At 35.9% G+C, this 25,684-nt stretch overlaps 2 protein-coding genes and 1 pseudogene across 4 annotated transcripts; 2 read left to right on the top strand and 1 right to left on the bottom strand.

Moving 5' to 3' along the window:
* Nucleotides 1-439: 439 nt before the first annotated feature.
* Nucleotides 440-3,599, top strand: LOC120138164 (serine/threonine-protein kinase SRK2I-like). 3 transcript variants are annotated; one of them, XM_039153738.1, is made up of 10 exons: nucleotides 444-800; nucleotides 1,076-1,150; nucleotides 1,247-1,348; nucleotides 1,444-1,497; nucleotides 1,600-1,692; nucleotides 1,817-1,909; nucleotides 2,508-2,612; nucleotides 2,696-2,794; nucleotides 2,882-2,918; nucleotides 2,988-3,157. In XM_039153738.1, the coding sequence occupies exons 1-10, from the start codon at nucleotides 615-617 to the stop codon at nucleotides 3,008-3,010; spliced, it is 867 nt and encodes a 288-aa protein (XP_039009669.1). In that variant the 5' UTR covers nucleotides 444-614; the 3' UTR covers nucleotides 3,011-3,157. The 3 variants fall into 3 exon arrangements, with proteins under 3 accessions (XP_039009667.1, XP_039009669.1, XP_039009668.1); XM_039153737.1 differs by lacking the exon at nucleotides 2,882-2,918 and having other exon boundaries at nucleotides 447-800; nucleotides 2,988-3,599; XM_039153736.1 differs by lacking the exon at nucleotides 2,882-2,918 and having other exon boundaries at nucleotides 440-800; nucleotides 1,444-1,692; nucleotides 2,988-3,599.
* Nucleotides 3,600-5,805: 2,206 nt separating this feature from the next.
* On the top strand, nucleotides 5,806-20,803 carry LOC120138153 (annotated as a pseudogene).
* Nucleotides 20,804-21,937: 1,134 nt separating this feature from the next.
* On the bottom strand, nucleotides 21,938-23,319 carry LOC120138108 (dof zinc finger protein DOF5.7-like). Its single transcript, XM_039153702.1, has one exon. It carries the CDS (start codon nucleotides 23,064-23,066, stop codon nucleotides 22,056-22,058), a length of 1,011 nt encoding a protein of 336 aa, XP_039009633.1. The 5' UTR covers nucleotides 23,067-23,319; the 3' UTR covers nucleotides 21,938-22,055.
* Between the last annotated feature and the right edge of the window lie 2,365 nt (nucleotides 23,320-25,684).

The raw sequence follows: 25,684 nt of genomic DNA, 5'->3' as shown, positions 1-25,684 counted from the left end.
TTGTGTCAGATTCATAGTTAAGGCGCGACTCCTGCCCCGCGCTATAACCTACGTGGCCTAAGGCGCGCCCCAGGGGCTACGCTATACACACGTGTATCCAATGTCAGCCTAAGACGCGCCTCACGGAACGCGGTTTACCTCACGTGACGCCAAATCAACGTTAAACGCGTTGTAAAGAGCGCGTATTTCTGTAAAAAAATGTTAAATTTAAAAAATATAATCTGAACGGTGTTTGATCGAAAATATTAAATGAAAAATGTGATTTTTCGGGTTCTAGATAATAAAAAAAGGTGTAAAAATAATAAGATAACCATAGAAATCAGCCAATCCTATTGGTTACCCACCACGCAACAACCTCCAAACGACGCCGTGCTTCTCTTATCCTCAGCTTTTCTACCAGATATTTCCTTGGACTTATCTCTTCCTCTTCCCCAAAAGGTCATTCTCCCTCCTCCCTCTACTGTTGCTGAACCAGTCTATTAATCGACGACTTGTTCTTTTTATTGTAAACCGGATCGTTTTAACTCAGTGATTCCTTACGAAACAGCTGAGTCCGGTGATGTGGCGGTGAGTTACTTCTTTCTTTGAAGGGGTAGAATTGGAAACCGGAAAAGATGCAAAAAATAGATCGAGCAGACTTGACGGTCGGACCGGCTATGGATATGCCGATTATGCACGATAGTGACCGGTACGATTTCGTTAGGGACATCGGATCGGGTAATTTCGGAGTCGCTCGGCTTATGCGAGATAAGGTTACTAAGGAGCTCGTCGCTGTCAAGTACATCGAGAGAGGCGATAAGGTTAGTTTCTTAGTTCATAAACAGCGATGTCTTTCCTTTTTTGTTGTTGTTGATTTAGTTTTTTTTTTGGAAATATATTCGTTTGGATAACTTCGATGTTAATTTCGGAAGTATTTTATTTGATGTTTGTTTGTTGGTATATTAATTAATTATCATTCCAAAAGATATAACGCATAAGGACCGACTTCTCTGGTTTCTCACAACACAACTACTTAACTGACTTTTTTCAAAAAATAATTTGCGCATTAAATTTGTGCTACCTTGCTGTTTTACAGATTGATGAAAATGTTCAAAGAGAAATTATTAATCATAGATCATTGAGGCATCCGAATATTGTTAAATTTAAGGAGGTAATGTTAATACTTAATTCATTTTACTACTATATATATATATAGTGAAATTAAGGTAATGTTTTGATTAACTGGCTGTGGACATAAATGCTTTAGGTTATATTAACACCTACGCATCTTGCCATCGTAATGGAGTATGCCTCTGGAGGAGAGCTTTTCGAGCGAATTTGTGCTGCCGGTCGATTCAATGAAGACGAGGTTTATTTTCCTATGTTTTACATTCATGTTTATGCGCCGTTTCATTTGTGTGTTGTTTTTGTTTTAATTTCTATATATCTATTGTTTCGGTGCAGGCTCGGTTCTTCTTCCAACAGCTTATATCAGGCGTTAGTTATTGCCACGAGATGGTAGATATACTTTATCCACTTTGTAAAAATGTGTTGAATTGTATGGTGTCTAGCCTGATAGATTATTTTGCTCATCGATTTGGTTTGTTTTACTTGATGAAGCAAGTATGCCACCGCGATTTGAAGTTGGAAAACACTTTGTTAGATGGAAGTCCCGCTCCACGGCTTAAGATATGTGATTTTGGGTACTCCAAGGTATATATACCTTTGTTGTTATCCCTCTTTTTGGCATGGTTAAGGCTTATACTTTCTATTTTTTGAAACATGTTCCCTTTGGTTTTCTAATTATCGTGTTTTTGTGTTCACTTGTCCTTTTCAGTCATCAGTTCTTCATTCGCAACCAAAATCCACTGTTGGCACTCCTGCATACATTGCTCCTGAAGTACTCCTAAGGAAAGAATACGACGGCAAGGTATATTTACGAGACGCTCAAATTAGTTTAGAATGTCGGTTTACAATATGCACCCAATTCTGGTTAAGACGTAAAGGGTATATGTTCAATGGGCCGTTCATTGCTTTCTGGTTGTATTTAGGGTGAAAATGTCATTGAATTGATGGTTTTCACCTTTAGTTGATCTAAACTTCAATTTAGTATTCATACCCTGTTTGAGATGACAGTTGCAAAAGATGCTGGATATAGATGATCCTCTTCCTTGTAGTCAGTCCGTAGCTAGGATGCGTAGAGTGGTAAACCATGTAATATGGCCAGCTTCAACAGGAGCGTTTACCCCATATAAGAGTTTATTTACTCTTTTATTTCTTGTTGAATAAGAATGGGTCTTTTGGTTGTACTTTTCTTTATAGACGTTTTAATTTTTCTTTCTTACTGGGCATCAAGCCTTGAGCAATAGTTAACTTATTGATACTCAAAGGCAAATAAAAACACCAGAGTTAGTGTCGCCCAATCCTTTGGTTGTCTTTTGTCCAAGTGAGTCATACTTTTCTGTGCATTTATGTTAAGAATATGAACTTGGTAAAAATGAGTTAATGACTTTGTTGTGCGATATCAGATTGCAGATGTATGGTCATGCGGGGTTACCTTGTATGTAATGCTGGTTGGGGCATACCCTTTTGAGGATCCTGAGGAGCCAAGAGACTTTCGGAAGACAATACAAGTATGTCGTCCGATATTGTTATTTCATCGGTCATTTTTTTCATTTCCCGAAAATGAATCTGTTTGCTCATTTTTTTTGTACAGAGAATCCTTAGTGTACAGTATGCAATTCCTGATTTTGTCCAAATATCATCCGAGTGTCGACACCTGATTTCAAGGATATTTGTTGCAGATCCTACAGCTGTGAGTAATTTCTGTTTGCTTCAACTTCGTAAATTATTCTTCAATTTCTCAGAGTTTACTTTTTATCTTGGTACATGAACATCCAAGAAGGGAAACGAGGAGTGGCGTTGTTTTGCATGTTGTGGTAACTTTTGAAAACTATGGTGATTCGGAAGTGATTAAGCCATTCTGATTATGGATTTTTGTTTAACAGAGAATCACAATTCCAGAAATTAGAAACCACAAGTGGTTCTTGAAGAATCTTCCTGCTGACCTGATGGATGAACACACAATGGGTAGCCATTTCGATGAGCCTGATCAACCTATGCAGAGCACAGACACGATTATGCAGATTATTGCCGAGGCCACCATTCCAGCTGCGGTAGCCCCAAGCCTAAACCATTACATGCTTGACCCCCTTGATGACGAAGAGATGAATGACCTTGATTCTGAATCCGAACTCGATGTTGATAGCAGCGGAGAGATAGTCTACGCGATGTAATATGGAAGGAAAAAAAACAGTTTCCCTGCAGTGGTGCAGTTGTTCCCTGCAATCTTAAGCGTGAAGACATACATGGCTGCATTTATGGTAGAGTTGCACAATGCTGGTTCCAAATTGTCATGGTCCGTTGAGTATAAATCTGTGGAAGAAAATGATTTTTAATAGTAATTCACAGGGGATGATCACCGGGAAAAAAAGATTGATTGTTCATTGTTGGATATGATCATCTCCCAAACTTCCACATGTCGGTAACTATCGTCGAACCCTCTTCATTTGTATTTTGGAATTTGTTCGTGTACTTTTTGCTTGGTTATGTTTTATGCAGTTGAATATATATATATATATATATATATATATATCCCTTTTTAAAGTTTTTTAACATGGACTTGACAATGTTTTATATCTATTTAGAAAGAATTATTATGGGATTATATACCTTCACTTAAACTCTCTCTTTAGGGTTTTATAGAAATGTGATTTTTTTTTACCTTGGTGAAATTCATGTATTATATCAAGATACTTTATTATTTTTAGTAATAAAGATTAAAGACATGTTTTTCTTTGGCGGGATGGTCTTCTAATCTTCTTTTTGCGTGAAGTGGGGGAAGGAAAATTAAATTAAACTCGGAATAAGAAAAAAGAGAGAGGGAATTTAATAAAATTTAAACTAAAAATGAGAAATTATTTAGGGTAGAAAATTGAGAGATGCAACAGCATTGAAAGTATTAATTGCAAAAAGTGTGAGAAAGCAGTCATTGGTGGCTGGACAATCGATGAACGACAGTGATCGGTGTGTAAAAAATAGATGTGCAACCGCCAAGTGTTTTACGGATCTAATTTTACAAGAGTAGAGAAAGAAAATATAAGATTGATGAAGAATTATTATTGAAACTTTATTAAAGAAAAAGGGGTGCTTTGACCATTACAATATGCATGATTATATAACCCAGACTACTAACAGAAATGAAACAACCCAACAAAATGAGATCTAATTAATTAGTAACCTCAAACAAATTAACAACTAATTATTTGTAAGATTCTCCCTGCTTCAAATTCTTAATTTTCTTTAAAAAAAATCTTCTGATCAGTCAACATCCTGCTGTCATCTAACGTGATACCCGAAAAGAAAATGTTTTCTTCCTTCCATTCAACCTTGGTTTTTCTTCTCTCACACTCGATGTCTTCACTCGCCCTCTTTCTTCATGCTCTTGATCTTCTTTGTAGTTGATTCTTGAATAAAAGATGCAAACAAAGTGCTGCAAAAATATGCAACCAGTAATTTAGACACTTGATTTGGTACAATGAGCTGGTTCTCAATATAGAAATATACTTTCTCTTCATTCACCATTCCGACTTTCTTCTCTCTTTAATCTAAAACTCCTTTAAAAATTATCTTCCTTCTACTTAGGTGAATCAACGAGAATCAAAAGTGTTATGCTTCATTTTGTTCTACTTTAAACAAAAATTGAAAGTGCTTCATTTCATTTTACTTTAGACCGGAATCGAGAATACTTTAAAAAAGTAATCAAGTGTAGTACATTAATGTAGTGTGGCGATCACTGAACTTAAGTGTTAGTGAAGGTAACACGTGAGAATTTATTAGGCACGTGTTGTGTATGTGTTCCAGATGAAATCCATAACTTGCATTAAATTTCACTTAGTTATGGACTACAGGGGATTAAAAATATAGATCGAAATTTATTTCATATAATTCATCTATATTTCTTTATTTTAAAATTATTGCGTTTATATATATATGATAGGAATTATTAATTTATATTTAATATAATCATTAATATTTAATTTATTAATCGATTAATTCAGATAAGGTACTACATATGTCGGGAGCATGAGAACAATTATTTTAACCCAATTTACTCCATTCACAAATACTAAGATTTAAACTTATGACCTTGTTGAAAGAATCTAGTGTCTCATCTCATTAAATAAATTGATTGTTGGTTATGTAATTAATTTATTGATATTACATAAATATCTAAATTATCACATTAGATATACGGTATTATTTTAATTATTTTATATGTAGTATGTTACATATAATTAATTATGATCCGTACTCGTCCCGCCCTCCCCGTTTCTTTTAGGCCAAAACGGACCTTCCAAAAATAATGCTTACTTAAATATTAATCCACAAAGAAATTCAATATAGAATAAATAATAATAATAATAATAATAAAGAATTGATCCATGTTATGGATCTGCTGTTTTCAAGAAATTCTACACCAGTTCAAGTATGATCAACTTGTGGAGTTAAATTATTGGGAATATTTTCAGCTGAACATATGTGATGCAAAAACTACTGGGATCTCAAGTTTTAGCATGAAGTACGCCGCAAAACAGCTTCTGCATGCATGGATAATCGTGTCCATGCTTCCATTTGCATGATCTTAATGCATGTATATAAGGCAATGAGTTGTGTTCTTGTTGACATCACAGAACTCAAACAGGTTCTCTTTTTGTTTGAATCTTTAGGGCAACAAAGAGTGGGGAAAAATCGAAGATAAAAATGATGCAACATGCCATTTTCCTGCAATTTTTACTTGGAATATTGGCTTGCATTACTGTCCTTTTTGCCGGTGCAGAAAATCCATATAGATACTATACGTGGTTCGTCACATATGGAACTCGAGCTCCCCTTGGTGTTAACCAATGGGTTTGTTTTCCATCAACCAATAAACACACTACAGCAGCAGAACTGTTCTACAACGACGTTTTTAGCGGCATTTTGAGAAAAAACACCGCTAACTTTAAACATATAGCGGCATTTATATTCCAAACGCCACAAAATGGTAACTTTAGCGGCGTTTTTACACAAAACGCCGTGATAGAGTAGTACTTTAGCGACGTTTTTAAACAAACGCTGCAATAGGGTTCATCTATAGTGGTGTTTTTCAAAAAATACCGCAACAGAGTAGTATTTTAGCAGCGTTTTTATACAAACGTCGCAATAGAGTTCATCTATAGTGGCTTTTTTCAACAAACGCCGCAACATAGTAGTACTTTAACGGCGTTTTTATACAAACGTCGTAATAGGTTTCATCTATAGTGGCATTTTTTCAACAAACGTTGCAACAGAGTATTACTTTAGCGGCGTTTTGTACAAACGCAACAATAGAGTTCATCTATAGTGACATTTTTTTAATAAACGCCGCAACAGAGTAGTACTTTAGTGGAGTTTTTATACAAATGCCGTAATAGGGTTCATTTATAGTGGTGTTTTTTTTTCAAAAAACACCACAATAGAGTAGTACTATAGCATCGTTTTTTTTACAAACGCCGCAACAGTTTGGTATGTTTGTGGCGTTTGGTTTTAAAAATGCTACAAATTTTAAGTATAGCCTTCTTTGATTTCTATTTCACGTAAAAAAGTTTAGAAACCCCTAAAAAATAAAACCCTTTTTGTTTAAACTCTCATATCCTACTTCTCTACACGGTCGCCTCTCCCTTAGAGACCAAAACCCGTCGCTCTGACCACCGTACTCGTTGAAGCCCCTCTTCTCCAACCACCAACCCTCATGACTAGAAAGGTTGAAGCTTTCCTCCCACGCGATCGTGAGACCCCCAAAGGCTCCAAGCCAGCTTAAAATATCGTTCATCGATGCAGTTCTCTCTCTACGGTCGACAACCGGTGGCCATTGAGAAGACTCCCAAAGCATAAACCAAATAAAACCCTAGATTTCCCTTGTCTAATCTCCAAAAAAGTGATATTGATTCTAAACTGAAATCTAAGAAAGTTATAAACCCACTCAGTCCTTGCTCCGACGATCCTCAGTCTACCTCCTCTCGATGACAAGCGACGAATAATGACGATTTCTAGACTTCGGTGAGAGGTTCAAGCGAACGAGGTAACAATCCCCTCTCCCTTCCTATTTCGTTGGCCCTCAAAGAAATAAAATGACCCATCATTTTTATAGTTCGAATATGGAACTGAAAATAGAACAACAAATACAAAAAGATTTTTTTTGTTTTTCTATTGCTTAGTTCTTTTCTTCGACAAGAGAATTAAAGAGATCTTTACATTGTTTCATTGTTTTTATTCTAAAATGGAAAAGATGAAGAAAAAGAAAAGAAAAAGTCAACCCCCTCTTCTACATTTGAATCTCCCCCTCGTTTACATTTTTATTTGGGTTTTATAGTAACCCTTGTTAAAAATGGAAAAAATACATTCATTTTCCTTTTTGCTTTCTCCTTTTGCATATGATTTGTTAGTGTGGATTTGCTAATGTGGATGAGCATTTTGGGAACCACCATCGATGTGTAGGCTGTCGTGGCAAGGAGCATTTTGTTGATAGTCCTACTAGAGGTGTGGAGAAAGGCCACATTGGTAGTGTGCAGCAACTGGGCCACATTGACTAATAAAGCATAACCTTTCTAGTGTGCATTAAGTATGCATGAGTTTGTGTCTGAACGTATATGTGAAGGGTGCATCCTTATACACATCTTTTTGGAGGCATTTCTGGAAGATAGGCAGGATGCTGAGGTGAGATGGAGTTTCTTATGGCTTGTGATTCTGAACTTTGCATGTTGTGACTAAAAATGTGATTCCAACAGTTTTCAGGGAATTTTACCATACTTCTCTTTCTTTATTATGGTCGAACAACTGAATGGGATGAGTTTGATTGGTCAAATGAGGCAATACATGTGAGTGTTCGGAGGCAGACTAAATAGTAAGTAGTTAATCTAGATTTTCAAATTCAAGTCCTTTTGCTGTCAGGATTGGATGCAATGACTAGTTATTGCGTTCCTTAATGTTTTTAAAAATCTAACTTAATATTTTATTTTAATTATTAGATGTGAGTCATGTTTGAGTTTATGTTTTATTTTTATTATTGGATGTGAGTCAAGTAAATTTTAGCATGTTACTTTTAGAAACTGATAGAGAGGCCATTTAACTGGTATGCGTCTTTGCTGAAGCATATCGTCAATATCAAAATTGCATGGTTTAAGATTTTCAAGGAGAATTTTGTTTCATTTTGGGACAAGTTGGTTATAAAGTGCCAGAATAGGGCATTATTTGATAAGGAATTGTTTGACAAGTGCATTGACTTGTCATGACTGGTTTGTTTATGATTCTAGGTTTTTGATGGATGTAGCTACATGTTTTTTGCAGTTATGTGAAGGTAAACCTTCAGAAGTTGTTGGTGCATTCTTGTCTATGTCTTTTACAGCAGTGGTAAACCTATATGAATTGCGCTGTTGACTGAGAACTTGGATGCTAAATCCTTTTATTATTTCACAGTTCATATATATATTTTGTTTGTAGGGTAGTATTTCTCACAATTTTGAAATTTTTAATGCTTGTCATGACTGGTTTGTTTATGATTCTAGGTTTTGAATTTTTTTAATGGAAATGAATAGTTTAAGTGCCCTTCATGGTTTGTTTATGCTTTTGGGTTCAAGTTACAAACTTCTTTTGTTTTATATTATACAAGGTATTGTTAATTTGTTTCATTCTGGGTTCAAGTTAAAAACTTCTTTTGTTTTATTTTTCATTTTCACCGACGCTTGTTATTGTTTTTAATGAAATAAACTGAGTTGATTCTTCTGTAAGTTTACTATTTGATGAAAAAAAGTTGAAACATTGCTTGGAAAAGGGAAAAAACTACTCTTTTTTGGGAATACTCATTATTTATAATAGTTACTTATTTGTTCATACTGTCTAGGCCATTGCTTTTGGTTACTGCAAAATAAAAGCTTCCATTACCAGCTCTTTAAATAATGCCATCAGACCCAAGGTTTAAACTCATCAGTAAAATAATATTATATTAGCATTAATGAAAGTTTAAGGATAAGATAGTGATAATTAACAATTTACAGGTTCAATGAAGATCAACTCAATCAAACCTGCTTATGCTACTACAAATCATAATATATAGCGGCGTTTTGTATTAAAAACGCCACTAAAGACAAGAGAATAACGGCGCTTGAAGCAAAAAAAAACCACTAAAGACAAAAGAATTAGCGGCCTTTGTAGATAAAACGCCACTAAAGATAAGAGAGTTAGCATCATTTGTAGCAAAAACGCCACAAAAAACAAGAGAATTAGCGGCGTTTTAGTGGCGTTTGTAGCAAAAATGCCACTAAACAAGAGAAGTAGTGACATTTTTTTAATCAAAAATGCCACTATAAATCACAACATATAGCGGCGTTTGAAAGAACAGATGTTGCTATATAACTCGACCTTTTACGGCGTTTTAGGTTTACAAACACCGCTACCTTTTGCGGGGTTCGTTTTAGCGGCGCTTCTTGTGGTGCTCTTCCTAGCGCCAGTAGTGTTTTTAACGGCGCTTAAAAACGCACTATAGGACTAAAAAATGCCACTTAAAACTTGTTTTGCTATAGTGACATCAGTTTCTTTATTTTTTTGAAGAACAATGTTGAGAGGCATGTTTGGTTTTTTACAATTTTTCAGGTTATTCTTATTAACAATCGATTTCCAGGACCTCCTATTGAAGCTGTCACTAATGACATCATTGTAAATGTCATCAATCAATTAGATGAACCCTTCCTCATTACATGGTTAATTTGTGATTTGGCTCGGCTTGTTTGTTTGCTTGGTTTATGTTATGAGATGAAAGTTAATAACCCAGAACTTGTTACATGAAATTAGGCATGGAGTTATACAAAGGAAGACTTCATGGCAAGATGGTGTGCTTGAGACCAATTGTCCAATCCCTCCTCACTCAAACTGGACATACAAATTCCATTTCAATGATCAGATTGGAACCTATATGTGTTACCCTTCAACTTCAATGCATAGAGCTATTGGTGTCTTTGGGGCTCTTAATATTAACCAAAGATATGTGATTTCAATCCCTTACCCTGCATTTGCTAGAGATTTCAATTTTCTTATTAGTGATTGGTACAATGTTGGTGACAAGGCATACCTTTTTTTTCTGTCATTTGATCTGTAATGGCTCCTATCCAATTGTTAAACAATCACATTTTCACAGGCCATGAGGAAAAAACTGAATTCAGGCTTGACTCTTCCTTTGCCTAATGGTCTTCTTATAAATGGTCTTAATGGATCTTAAGTTTTCACTGGTCGGAAAGGTAATCATCATCCTAGTTAAAGCTTTCCTAGCCTTTAAACAAGAGGACAGTGTATGGATTATGTTGAGTTTTTTACTTGGTTCATGATTGATTACAGGGAAAACTTACAAGTTTAGGATTTCGAATGTCGGTATATTGATGTCGATTAACTTCAGGATCCAAGGTCATAAAATGATTCTAGTTGAAGGTGAAGGAAGACATAGTTTGCAGGAGGCGTATGAAACTCGAGCTCCTCTTGGTATTAACCAATGTGTTTGTTTTCCATCAACCAATAAACACGCTATAGCAGAACTATTCTACATCAATGTTTTTAGCGGCATTTTGAGAGTAAACACCGCTAACTTTAAACTTATAGCGGCGTTTACATTCCAAACACCATAAAATGGTAACTTTAGCGGCGTTTTTACATAACGCCGTGATAGAGTAGTACTTTAGCGGTGTTTTTAAACAAATGTTGTAATAGGGTTCATCTATAATGGTGTTTTTCAAAAAAATACCACAACAGTGTAGTATTTTAGCAGTGTTTTTATACAAATGTCGCAATAGAGTTCATCTATAGTGGCTTTTTTCAACAAACGCCTCTACATAGTAGTACTTTAACGGCGTTTTTATACAAATGTCATAATAGGTTTCATCTATAGTGGCATTTTTTCAACAAACGTTGCAACAGAGTATTACTTTAGCGGCGTTTTGTACAAACACAACAATAGAGTTCATCTATAGTGGCATTTTTTCAACAAACGCCGCAACAGAGTAGTACTTTAGTGGAGTTTTTATACAAATGCCGTAATAGGGTTAATTTATAGTGGTGTTTTTTTTCCAAAAAACACCGCAACAGAGTAGTACTATAGCATCATTTTTTTACAAAAGCTGTAATAGTTTGGTATGTTTATGGCGTTTGGTTTTAAAAATGCTACAAATTTTAAGTATAGCCTTATTTGATTTCTATTTCACGTAAAAAAGTTTAGAAAACCCTAAAAAACTAAAACCCTTTTTATTTAAGCTCTCACATCCTACTTCTCTACACGGTCGCCTCTCCCTTAGAGACCAAAACCCGTCGCTCTGACCACCGTACTCGTTGAAGCCCCTCTTCTCCAACCACCAACCTTCATGACTAGAAAGGTTGAAGCTTTCCCCCCACGCGATCGTGAAACCCCCAAAGGCTCCAAGCCAGCTTGAAATGTCATTCATTGATACAGATCTCTCACTACGACCGACAACCGGTGGCCATTGAGAAGACTCCCAAAGCATAAACCAAATAAAACCCTAGATTTACCTTGTCTAATCTCCAAAAAAAGTGATCTTGATTCTAAACTAAAACCTAAGAAAGTTATAAACCCACTCAGTCCTTGCTCTGACGATCCTCAGTCTACCCCCTCTCGATGACAAGCGACGAACAATGACAATTTCTAGGCTTCGGTGAGAGGTTCAAGCGAACGAGGTAACAATCCCCTCTTCCTTCCTATTTCGTTGGCCCTCAAAGAAACAAAATGACCCATCATTTTTATAGTTCAAATATGGAACTGAAAATGGAACAACAAATACCTGAAGAAATTTTTTGTTTTTCTATTGCTTAGTTCTTTCCTTCAACAAGAGAATTAAAGAGATCTTTACATTGTTTCATTATTTTTCTTCTAAAATAGAAAAGATGAAGGAAAAAAAAGAGAAAAAGTCAACCCCCTCTTCTTACATTTGAATCTCCCCCTCGTTTATATTTTTATTTGGGGTTTATAGTAACCCTTGTTAAAAATGGGAAAAATACATTCATTTTCCTTTTTGTTTTCTCCTTTTGCATATGATTTGTTAGTGTGGATTTGCTAATATGGATGAGCATTTTGGGAACCACCATCGATGTGTAGGCTGTCGTGGCAAGGAGCGTTTTGTTGACAGTCCTACTAGAGGTGTGGAGAAAGGCCACATTGGTAGTGTGCATCAACTGGGCCACATTTACTAATAAAGCATAACCTTTCTAGTGTGCATTAAGTATGCATGAGTTTGTGTCTGAACATGTGTGTGAAGGGTGCATCCTTATACACATATTTTTGGAGGCATTTCTGGAAGATAGGTAGGATGCTGAGGTGGGATGGAGTTTCCTATGGCTTGTGATTCTGAACTTTGCATGTTGTGACTAAAAATGTGCTTCCAACAGTTTTTAGGGAATTTTACCATCCTTCTCTTTCTTTATGATGGTCGAATAATTGAATGGGATGAGTTTGATTGGTCAATTGAGGCAATATATGTGAGTGTTCGGAGGCAGACTAAATAGTAAGTAGTTAATGTAGATTTTCAAATTCAAGTCCTTTTGTTGTCAGGATTGGATGCAATGACTAGTTATTGCATTCCTTAATGTTTTTAAAAATCTAACTTAATATTTTATTTTAATTATTGGATGTGAGTCATGTTTGAGTCTATGTTTTATTTTTATTATTGGATGTGAGTCAAGTAAATTTTAGCATGTTACTTTTAGAAACTGATAGAGAGACCATTTAACATGTCTGCGTCTTTGCTGAAGCATATCGTCAATATCAAAATAGCATGGTTTAAGATTTTCAAGGAGAATTTTGTTTCATTTTGGGACAAGTTGGTTATAAAGTGCCAGAATAGGACATTATTTGATAACGAATTGTTTGACAAGTGCATTGACTTGTCATGACTGGTTTGTATATGATTCTAGGTTTTTTATGGATGTAGCTACATGTTTTTTGCAGTTATGTGAAGGTAAACCTTCATAAGTTGTTGGTGCATTCTTGTCTATGTCTTTTACAGCAGTGGTAAACCTATATGAACTGCGCTGTTGACTGAGAACTTGGATGCTAAATCCTTTTATTATTTCACAGTTCATATATATATTTAGTTGGTAGGGTAATATCTCTCTCAATTTTGAAATTTTTAATGCTTGTTATGACTGGTTTGTTTATGATTCCAGGTTTTGAATTTTTTAATGGAAAGGAATAGTTTAAGTGCCCTTCATGGTTTGTTTATTCTTCTGGGTTCAAGTTAAAAACTTCTTTTGTTTTATTTTTCATTTTCACCGACGCTTGTTATTGTTTTTAATGAAATAAACTGAGTTGATTCTTCTGTAAGTTTACTATTTGATGAAAAAAGTTGAAACATTGCTTGGAAAAGGGAAAAAACTACTCTCTTTTGGGAAGACTCATTATTTATAATAGTTACTTATTTGTTCATACTGTCTAGGCCATTGCTTTTGGTTACTGCAAAATAAAAGCTTCCATTACCAGCTCTTTAAATAATGCCATTAGACCCAAGGTTTAAACTCATCAGCAAAATAATATTATATTAGCATTAATGAATGTTTAAGGATAAGATAGTGATGATTAACAATTTACAGGTTCAATGAAGATCAACTCAATCAAAGCTGCTTATGCTACTATTAATCATAATATATAGCGGCGTTTTGTATTAAAAATGCCACTAAAGACAAGAGAATAGCGGCGTTTGTAGCAGAAAAACACCACTAAAGACAAAAGAATTAGCAGCCTTTGTAGACAAAACGCCACTAAAGGCAAGAGAGTTAGCGTCATTTGTAGCAAAAACGCCACTAAAACCAAGAGAATTAGCGGCATTTTTTAACAAAAATGCCACTATAAATCACAACATATAGCGGCGTTTGAAAGAACGGACGTCGCTATATAACTCGACCTTTTGTGGCGTTTTAGGTTCACAAAATCCGCTACCTTTTTGCGGTGTTCGGTTTTGCGACGCTTCTTACGGTGCTCTTCCTAGCGCCAGTAGTGTTTTTAGCGGGGCTTAAAAATGCGCTATAGGACTAAAAAATGTCACTTAAAACTTGTTTTACTGTAGTGACACCAGTTTCTTTATTTTTTTAAAGAACAATGTTGAGAGGCATGTTTGGTTTTTTACAATTTTGCAGGTTATTCTTATTAACAATCGATTTCCAGGACCTCCTATTGAAACTATCACTAATGACATCATTGTAAATGTCATCAATCAATTAGATGAACCCTTCCTCATTACATTGTTAGTTTGCGATTTGGCTTGGCTTGTTTGTTCGCTTGGTTTATGTTATGAGATGAAAGTTAATAACCCAGAACTTTTTACATGAAATTAGGCATGGAGTTATACAAAGGAAGACTTCATGGAAAGATAGTGTGCTTGGGACCAATTATCCAATCCCTCCCCACTCAAACTGGATATACAAATTCCATTTCAAGGATCAGATTGGAACCTATATGTATTACCCTTCAACTTCAATGCATAGAGATATTGGTGTCTTTGGGGCTCTTAATATTAACCAAAGATCTGTGATTTCAATCTCTTACCCTGCATTTGCTGGAGATTTCAATTTTCTTGTTAGTGATTGGTACAAAGCTGGTGACAAGGCATACCATTTTTTTCTTTTCTGTCATTTGATCTGTAATATCTCCTATCCAATTGTTAAATAATCACAATTTCACAGGCCATGAGGAAAAAGCTGAATTCAGGCTTGACTCTTCCTTTGCCTGATGGTCTTCTTATAAATGGTTTCCATGGATCTTAAGTTTTCACTGGTCGGAAAGGTAATCATCATCCTAATCAAATATTTCCTAGTCTTTAAACAAGAGGACTGTGTATGGATTATGTTGAGTTTTTTTACTTGGTTCATGATTGATTACAGGGAAAACTTACAAGTTTAGGATTTCGAATGTCGGTATATTGATGTCGATTAACTTCAGGATCCAAGATCATAAAATGATTCTAGTTGAAGGTGAAGGAAGACATAGTTTGCAGGAGACGTATGGAACTCAAGCTCCCCTTGGTGTTAACTAATGGGTTTGTTTTCCATCAACCAATAAACACGCTACAGCAGAACTGTTCTACAGCGACGTTTCTAGCGGCGTTTTAAGAGTAAACGCAGTTAACTTTAATTATATAGCGGCATTTACATTCCAAATGCCATAAAATGGTAACTTTAGCGGCGTTTTTACACAAAACGCCGTGATAGAGTAGTACTTTAGCGATGTTTTTAAACAAATGCTATAATTGGGTTCATCTATAGTGGTATTTTTCAAAAAATACCGCAACAGAGTAGTATTTTAGCAGTGTTTTTTATACAAACATCGCAATAGAGTTCATCTATAGTGTCTTTATTCAACAAACGCCGCAACATAGTAGTATTTTAACGGCGTTTTTATACAAACATCATAATAGGTTTCATCTATAGTGGCATTTTTTCAACAAACGTTGCAACAAAGTATTACTTTAGCGGCGTTTTGTACAAACGCAATAATAGAGTTCATCTATAGTGGCATTTTTAAAACAAACGTCGCAACAGAGTAGTACTTTAGTGGAGTTTTTATACAAATGTCGTAATAGGGTTTATTTATAGTGGTTTTTTTTTCAAAAAACACCGCAACAGAGTAGTACTATAGCATCATTTTTTTAGAAACGCCGTAATAGTTTGGTATGTTTGTGGCGTTTGGTTTTAAAAATGCTACAAATTTTAAGTATAGCCTTATTTGATTTTTATTTCATGAAAAAAAGTTTAGAAAACCCTAAAAAACTAAAACCCTTTTTGTTTAAGCTCTCACATCCTACTTCTCTACACGGTCGCCTCTCCCTTAGAGACCAAAACCCGTCGCTCTGACCACCGTACTCGTTGAAGCCCCTCTTCTCCAACCACCAACCCTCATGACTAGAAAGGTTGAAGATTTCCCCCCAAGCGATCGTGAAACCCCCAAAGGCTCCAAGCCAGCTTGAAATGTCCTTCATCGATGCAGTTCTCTCTCTACGGCCGACGACCGGTGGCCACTGAGAAGACTCCCAAAGCATAAACCAAATAAAACCCTAGATTTCCCTTGTCTAATCTCCAAAAAAAGTGATCTTGATTCTAAACTGAAACCTATGAAAGTTATAAACCCACTCAGTCCTTGCTCCGACGATCCTCAGTCTATCCTCTCTCGATGACAAGCGACGAACAATGACGATTTCTAGGCTTCGGTGAGAGGTTCAAGCGAACGAGGTAACAATCCCCTCTCCCTTCCTATTTCGTTGGCCCTCAAAGAAACAAAATGACCCATCATTTTTATAGTTCGAATACGGAACTGAAAATGGAACAACAAATACCTGAAGAATTTTTTTGTTTTTCTATTTCTTAGTTATTTTCTTCGACAAGAGAATTAAATAGATCTTTACATTGTTTCATTGTTTTTCTTCTAAAATGGAAAAGATGAAGAAAAAGAAAGAAAAAGTCAACCCTCTCTTCTTACATTTGAATCTCCCTCTCGTTTACATTTTTATTTGGGTTTTATAGTAACCCTTGTTAAAAATGGAAAAAATACATTCATTTTTCTTTTTGTTTTCTCCTTTTGCATATGATTTGTTAGTGTGGATTTGCTAATGTGGATGAGCATTTTGGGAACCACCATCGATGTGTAGGTTGTCGTGGCAAGAAGCATTTTGTTGACAGTCCTACTAGAGGTGTAGAGAAAGGCTACATTGGTAGTGTGCAGTAACTGGGCCACATTGACTAATAAAGCATAACCTTTCTAGTGTGCATTAAGTATGCATGAGTTTGTGTCTGAACGCGTGTGTGAAGGGTGCATCCTTATACACATCTTTTTGGAGGCATTTCTGGAAGATAGGCAGGATGCTGAGGTGGGATGGAGTTTCATATGGCTTGTGATTCTGAACTTTGCATGTTGTGGGTAAAAATGTGCTTCCAACAGTTTTCAGGGAATTTTACCATACTTCTCTTTCTTTATTATGGTCGAACAACTGAATGGGATGAGTTTGATTGGTCAAATAAGGCAATACATGTGAGTGTTCGGAGGCAGACTAAATAGTAAGTAGTTAATCTAGATTTTCAAATTCAAGTCCTTTTGCTGTCAGGATTGGATGCAATGACTAGTTATTGCGTTCCTTAATGTTTTTAAAAATCTAACTTAATATTTTATTTTAATTATTAGATGTGAGTCATGTTTGAGTTTATGTTTTATTTTTATTATTGGATGTGAGTCAAGTAAATTTTAGCATGTTACTTTTAGAAACTAATAGAGAGACCATTTAACTGGTCTGCGTCTTTGCTGAAGCATATCGTCAATATCAAAATTGCATGGTTTAAGATTTTCAAGGAGAATTTTGTTTCATTTTGGGACAAGTTGGTTATAAAGTGCCAGAATAGGGCATTATTTGATAATTAATTGTTTGACAAGTGCATTGACTTGTCATGACTGGTTTGTTTATGATTCTAGGTTTTTGATGGATGTAGCTACATGTTTTTTGCAGTTATGTGAAGGTAAACCTTCAGAAGTTGTTGGTGCATTCTTGTCTATGTCTTTTACAGCAGTGGTAAACCTATATGAACTGCGCTGTTGACTGAGAACTTGGATGTTAAATCCTTTTATTATTTCACAATTCATATATATATATAGTTGGTAGGGTAGTATCTCTCTCAATTTTGAAATTTTTAATGCTTGTCATGACTGGTTTGTTTATGATTCCAGGTTTTGAATTTTTTAATGGAAATGAATAGTTTAAGTGCCCTTCATGGTTTGTTTATTCTTTTGGTTTCAAGTTACAAACTTCTTTTGTTTTATATTATACAAGGTATTGTTAATTTGTTTCGTTCTGGGTTCAATTTAAAAACTTCTTTTGTTTTATTTTTCATTTTCACCGATGCTTGTTATTGTTTTTAATGAAATGAACTAGTTGATTCTTCTGTAAGTTTACTATTTGATGAAAAAAGTTGAAACATTTCTTGGAAAAGGGGAAAACCTACTCTATTTTGGGAAGACTCATTATTTATAATAGTAACTTATTTGTTCATACTTTCTAGGCCATTGCTTTTGGTTACTGCAAAATAACAGCTTCCATTACCAGCTCTTTAAATAATGCCATTAGACCCAAGGTTTAAACTCATCAGTAAAATAATATTATATTAGCATTAATGAAAGTTTAAGGATAAGATAGTGATGATTAACAATTTACAGGTTCAATGAAGATCAACTCAATCAAACCTGCTTATGCTACTACAAATCATAATATATAGCGGCGTTTTGTATTAAAAACGCCACTAAAGACAAGAGAATAGTGGCGTTTGTAGAAAAAAACACCACTAAAGACAAAAGAATTAGCGGCCTTTGTAGACAAAACGCCACTCAAGACAAGAGAGTTAGCGTCATTTGTAGCAAAAACGCCACTAAAAACAAGAGAATTAGCGGCGTTTGTAGAAAAAATGCCACTAAAAACATGAGAAGTAGCGGCATTTTTTTTAACAAAAATGCCACTATAAATCATAACATATAGCGGCGTTTGAAAGAACAGACGTCGCTATATAACTCGACCTTTTGCGGCGTTTTAGGTTCACAAACGCCGCTACCTTTTGCGGCATTCGTTTTAGCGGCGCTTCTTGCGGTGCTCTTCCTAGCGCCAGTAGTGTTTTTAGCGGCGCTTAAAAACGCACTATAGGACTAAAAAATGCCACTTAAAACTTGTTTTGCTGTAGCGAGACCAGTTTCTTTATTTTTTTGAAGAAGAATGTTGAGAGGCATGTTTGGTTTTTTACAATTTTGCAGGTTATTCTTATTAACAATCGATTTCCAGGACCTCCTATTGAAGCTGTCACTAATGACATCATTGTAAATGTCAGAAATCAATCAGATGAACCCTTCCTCATTACATGGTTAGTTTGCGATTTGGCTCAACTTGTTTGTTCGCTTGGTTTATGTTATGAGATGAAAGTTAATAACCCAGAACTTGTTACATGAAATTAGGCATGGAGTTATACAAAGGAAGACTTCATGACAAGATGGTGTGCTTGGGACCAATTGTCCAATCCCTCCCCACTCAAACTGGACATACAAATTCCATTTCAAGGATCAGATTGGAACCTATATGTATTACCCTTCAACTTCAATGCATAGAACTATTGGTGTCTTTGGGGCTCATAATATTAACCAAAGATCTGTGATTTGAATCCCTTACCCTGCATTTGTTGGAGATTTCAATTTTCTTGTTAGTGATTGGTACAAAGCTGGTGACAAGGCATACCCTTTTTTTCTTTTCTGTCATTTGATCTGTAATGGCTCCTATCTAATTGTTAAACAATCACATTTTCACAGGCCATGAGGAAAAAGCTGAATTCAGGCTTGACTCTTCCTTTGCCTGATGGTCTTCTTATAAATGGTCTCCATGGATCTTAAGTTTTCATTGGTCGGAAAGGTAATCATCATCCTAATCAAAGATTTCCTAGTCTTTAAACAAGAGGACTATGTATGGATTATGCTGAGTTTTTTACTTGGTTCATGATTGATTACAGGGAAAACTTACAAGTTTAGGATTTCGAATGTCAGTATATTGACTTCGATTAACTTCAGGATCCAAGGTCATAAAATGATTCTAGTTGAAGGTGAAGGAAGACATAGTTTGCAGGAGGCGTACGAGTTCCTCGATATTCATCCGGGTCAGTCCGTAGCTGTTTTGGTTACCTTACGTGGGGCGATTAAGGACTATTACATCGTGGCTTCCACACGTTTCACTAAGCCTATTCCCACAACTACCAGTATCCTTCGGTATCAGGGTTCCAACACTCGTGCCTCTTTGCCGTTGTATATTGGCCGACTTATCACGATCACTGGTCCATGAAACAAGCCAGGACTTTAAGGTAATCGAACCGACTCAAAGCGTTGGTCCGTTCCGAATATTGTTGTCGTCATGGATCCTATACAATACGCTAAAGTTGACTCATTTTGGTGTTTTAGATTGAACTTGACAGCAAATGCAGCTAGGCCTAATCCTCAAGGATCATTCCACTATGGTTCAATAAAGGTTGTGAGGACACTTGTTTTGGCTAATGCAAAGGCCAAGATAAATAGAAAGTTGCGATATACTGTCAACAGGATCTCTTATGTGGATCCTACAACTCCATTGAAGCTTGCGGATTGGTTTAACATCCCTGGTGTTTTCACCTTGAACAACATCAAGGATTTTCCTACTTCAAGGCCACCAACCATGGGTGTATCAGTCTTTGGAATCACCCTCCATGACTTCGTCGAGATTGTTTTCCTAAACACTGAACCCACCATCCAATCTTGGCATCTCGACGGCGGGAGCTTCTTCGTCAATGGGTACGGTGGCGGAAAGTGAACAACCAACTCGAGGAGACGCTACAATCTGGCTGATGCGATATCGAGACACACTATTCAGGTACAAATTCACACTCATTTAAACAAAATGTCTGATATTTGGTTCTTCAAATTTCAATACCGAACATGTGGACTTAGCTAGAAAACCTGTGGCAGGCGTATCCCAATTCCTGGACTGCAGTTTATGCTACTTTGGACAACAAAGGAATGTGGAACTTGAGGTCACAAATATGGTCGGACCGATTCCTAGGCAAGCAAACGTACCTCAGAGTTTGGAACAACAAGAAAAGCTTGTACACGGAGACCGACATTCCTCCGAACGCACTGCGTTGTGGCAAGGCTAAACGTTAATAGATCATTGTTAACGCGCCATTGCTGCAATTTTTATGTTTTCTTCATCTTCTAGTTTTATGATTCTTACCCCCTTCACTCTCAGTTACGAGGGTGTGACTGTTAGGATGAAAGATGGGGGGGGGTTTAGGCTTCAAAAAAGAAGTTCTGTGATTACTTTACATGGTAATTACAATAAACATTTTGCCCTTTCCAGTTTATCTATTTTACTTGGAAACAAGTTGGATTGATCGGTCAATGGACAGCTCATTCAAGTACACCGAAAAACTACTCAAATTTCAATTGATTCCGCTGCAATCTTAGATGGCATATGATTTCATCCATGAATGCCAAGTCTAGAAACTATAATATAAGGGATTGAATAATGATGAAAATGAACAACAATCATGATCAACAATCGTAGCGTAATTTGCACAAAGAGGTAACTATAATATTGGTACACATCTTCGTCATAATCATGGCAGCAATGTTCTTTTTGGTCGCAGTAGCTTACAGAACCAAGAAAACATTTAGATTTAATCTCAAATTTCTTAGGCTTTATCTTATAAAATATTGAATAAAATGTTAAAAAAATAGAGAAAAAAGAGTAAAGGGTTGAAATCAGTTTTCTTTATATATAAAAAGAAAAGATACAGTGAAAAGGAATAAAAACTGCTGGCCAATCTCCAGAGAAACAGGCAATTAGGAGCAGACACAAGTTTTTATACATAAGGCTGCAATGGAATCCTCCTTTCACTGCGAGAATCAAATTGTTGTTTACGAAAACTTTTCCCCAACGTCTGATTTAACCCAAAAAAAAGTAGTGTAAAGAATCTTTAATCTCATATGCAACTCACTACTCGGTCTCTCTCGTAGTTTATGAAAAATCATCAGAAAAGCAAAAACCCTAAAATATATTGATTTAACCGAGTAAGTAAATCGCATCTTTCATGTCATTTTAACTCTTAAGTTGAAGTTAAACCCTTTTCATACCTGCAGTTGAAGGTCACCTTTTTAATCAATGTGGACTGGAAGCATTGAAAATAAAACAACATTTTCCCATCGTTTTTACTTCTTAATCCTTGGTACACTCAAAAAAGCTAATTAAACACACCTCAAACCACACTTAAAAGAGAAAGTTTTTTTTTTTGGGGGGGGGGGGGAAGAATTGAAAACCCCTACAGCCATATATTCATATACCAGAAGGCACTGCAACAACATTAGCATATTAGAAAGCTGAGATAAAATGATCAAAGGGAAAGAAAAGTTTTCTTTACGGATATGCACCATTAGTTGTTGGGAGATCAGACCATAATGAAAATGCCGGATTCCAGTAACCCAATTCTCCACCTGCAATCGGAGTCGACTCCAAAACTGATGAAGAAGAAGAACTCATATTGCTTAGAATTACTGCAGAGCTATCAGAGTAGTAATTTGATGATGATTTGAGCCTCTGATACAGTTCTTGAATCCTTGTGTTTTGAACTTCACCTAGTAGTAACGATTCATAATTACTATTATTATTATTGTTCTGTTGTTGCAGTTGAGTTTGGTGTTGATTGTTTCTCCACAAAGGGCTGCAAAGTCCAAGAGAATGGACCTGGTTAAGAGGATCCAAGCCTAGGGTTCGATCATTTAACGCAGCTGGCTCGTGCATGACATGTGATCCAACCAAGCTCGTCTTTTCCTTGATATTACTAGACAGAGTGTTAGGGTTAGGGTTTTGGGTAGTTCTCAATAAGGCTAGAAGGTTAGAACTCTGGGGCGAAGCCCAAAAGTTGGGAGTCGATTGAATCTCATGATCGAACCCGTTTGCATGACCAGATCTTCCAATATCAGACACTACTGTTTTCATCTTAGAAGCACTTGATTTTTCCATCGTCGTCGAAACAGTATTACCGTTCTTGTTCTTCCTGCACCCACCACCAATAGGAACGTTCCTGAGAGCTCCCCCTTTGGTCCAATACCGACGACAAGTCTTGCAAAAGTGACGGGGCTGAGTGAGATTGTAGTTGTTGTAATAACAAAACTTGGTGTTCGACGAATCACATCTGGGACACCTCAAATTCTGGCTCTGGTCCGACTTTCTGGCCGAAGCAGAAGAGGAGCTATTCGTAGTCGTCGATGACAGTGAAGTCATGGAGGAAGGAGAAGGTGATGATGATGGAGAAGAAATAAGTGTAGCTGTAGTAGTACCATCCAGAATGGTTCCATTGATGGAGAATTTTCTGCCACCTCCTCCAAAATTATAGCCAGAAGAGGCACCTAGGAGTTCTTGAATCATGTTTTGGAAAATTCCTTCTTTTTGTATATAGATCTACAAAAAAGAAAAGAAAAGCACAGGAAAAGCAAAGAAGCAGGTAACTGTTTCTTTTTCTTTTGAATTTTAGTGGCTTGAAAAAAGAAGAAGATAAAAAGTTGGTTTTGTTGTCTTCAACTTATGCATGATACATGACCATGAGGAGAGATTTAAAACATGACTTGCCTTGGGTGATTTCAATTTAGCTGACTTTGGCTCTTCTTTACTGTTGTTGTTGGGTGCATAAGAATGCAAAGGACGGGACTTTGGGATGCTTTAATATAACATATATTCCATCGATGGTAAGGAAATAAAGTAGAGCTTATTATTTTAGTGTACATCTCTATCTCATATATAAAAAAAAAAAAAGCAAGTGGGGAATTTGTCTGTTCATTTGCAGTTTTTGGAGGGAGGTGAAATACTTCTTTTTCCTCCTACATTTCCTATTCTACCCTTATATAATTCTCATGTTATTCTTCACTTGTAATATATATAAAAAGAATGTAATTTGAAAATGACCCAATATTGTCTTAATTAGAACAAACCTTGTCAATTAAAAAAAAAAACCCTTTATTCAAATGGAAAGGTTGAAACTTTGAATTTTGTAATGTTAAAATTTTATTATTTGTAAAAGTAATTATAATATATTTCTAATATATAATTTTGTATAATGTTTTCTTTCACTTTAATATCTGGATATACCATTATCTAATATCTCTAATTAGTTAATGTTTGTGAATTTGAATGTCACTGTATTTTGAACATTATATTTCCATGAGACTATTCTTGATTAATTAGTATATTATTCTCATGTTAAAAAAATGAATTAAACACCAACGAGTTGGTTCAAGCAGTAAGCAACTTGATATCCCTTAAGTAAGGTCTCAAGTTCGAGTCTTTATGTATGCAGAAAATCTCCACTAGAAGACTCACCCACCAAAATCAGATATAGGACCTGGATCGTCTAGATTAACCAAAACGAAACCTTAGAACTGGAGGAAAAATAATGAGTTAAGCCATAACTAACATAAATCCCTTGATGATGTGGGTAATTTTTATCATAAAATCCCCTGCCTTTCTTCTACTATATTTCTGCGCTGTGTATTGATTTAAATGATATGTATTTTGCAAGCATTTTAAGTATAGGTGGGTATAAATAGTCGCTTAAATAAAATAAAATAAAATGTATTTAATTTAATTTATATATATATATATAAATCAAACTTGTTGGAGGCACACCTTAAATTTAAGTGCTGAAAGTGGAGAATAATTAAACTATATGAGGGTTGGATAATAGAGAATCAATACAATGATAACAGTAATCAAGTTTCCTTAAAGAATAATCATTTCTTGGCCTGGGGTTGAACAAATCTGATAATGTTGAATAATCATACCATATTAGAAAACTCATTTAAAAAAATACATCAATATTATGAACATAATTATTATGGTAAACAATTAATAAAAACAAAACGTAATGATGAAACATAAATGATCAAATCAAAGTTGTTGGTGGGGCCGACGGTGTTGTGTGTGTGTGCATGTTGAAAAATGGTGTTTGAATTGGAAATTCATGATTATGTGTTCAACGAAGGGCTAATGGCTCGAAAGTACGTGTAAAGTGGGGTGCCCCATTAACTACAGCCACTGACCGAGACTCATGGCTTGAATTTAGCCGGCTTTCCAACCTAATTCCACCCTTCATAATTAGAACAACCCCCTCTTCCCGCGCAAGGGCATGAGTGAACCACGATGATTTCACTCCATGTATTGGCCATTGTGTGGCACACATTGCTTCGTTTTCTAGTCTTCTAATGAAAAGTGCGTTTGATTGTTCACACGTGTTGGTATGATATATATTTTTTGTTACAAAGGGGAAAAGAAATAACACTGACTAGCATCCCTGGTGATGAGTGTTACATACGCTGAACGTGTAGTGAAGTTGCCACTCGCCATGTATCTCCAAATATATGTCTTGCATGGTCGAAAACTCAGGGAGGGGTTAGCCCACAACCTTTATCACTGCGTCCCACTGGTAACAGTGCAAAGATCTTGTTGAGGTCCCAATGGTTATCCGCCTTTAAAAATCACAAACTTTAGTACTCACCTCGATGACACTAGGGGATACATCCAAGTCCTGACAAAGAGGTTTCACTAGCCAATTGTCCATATAAAACAACGTTTTCTCCCCATTTCCAATCCGTCTTAACAATCCTCCTTCAAGTCCTTTGAGACCGAAAATAAGGCTTATCCAACTATCGAACCAAGATGAGGATTTGCTCAAGGGATCGGATACAAATTTTAAAGGATCCCTTCGAACTCCATAAATATATTTAAGAGCCTTCACCCAAAGCTTATATAGTTGGTTCAAGAATCTCCATGCATTTTTCTGAAATAGAACGACATTTTGTTTCATCATGGACCGAAGCCCCAAGCCACCGAAACAGTTCATTACACACTTCGTCCCAAGCAACCAAATAGGCAATACGGGTAGACAATTTAGTTGCTGTCAATGTTATGTGGGGCCAATCTCCCCTCCATCCACGAGCTTAATATATTCTTAATATTGTTTGTTTTTTTTGAGTTAGAGTAGAACAGCCGTA

Source organism: Hibiscus syriacus, unplaced genomic scaffold (assembly GCF_006381635.1).
Source record: "Hibiscus syriacus cultivar Baekdansim isolate YM2019G1 unplaced genomic scaffold, ASM638163v2 tig00110678_pilon, whole genome shotgun sequence".
Taxonomy (NCBI): domain Eukaryota; kingdom Viridiplantae; phylum Streptophyta; class Magnoliopsida; order Malvales; family Malvaceae; genus Hibiscus; species Hibiscus syriacus.
This window is presented reverse-complemented; position numbering and strand designations above follow the sequence as displayed.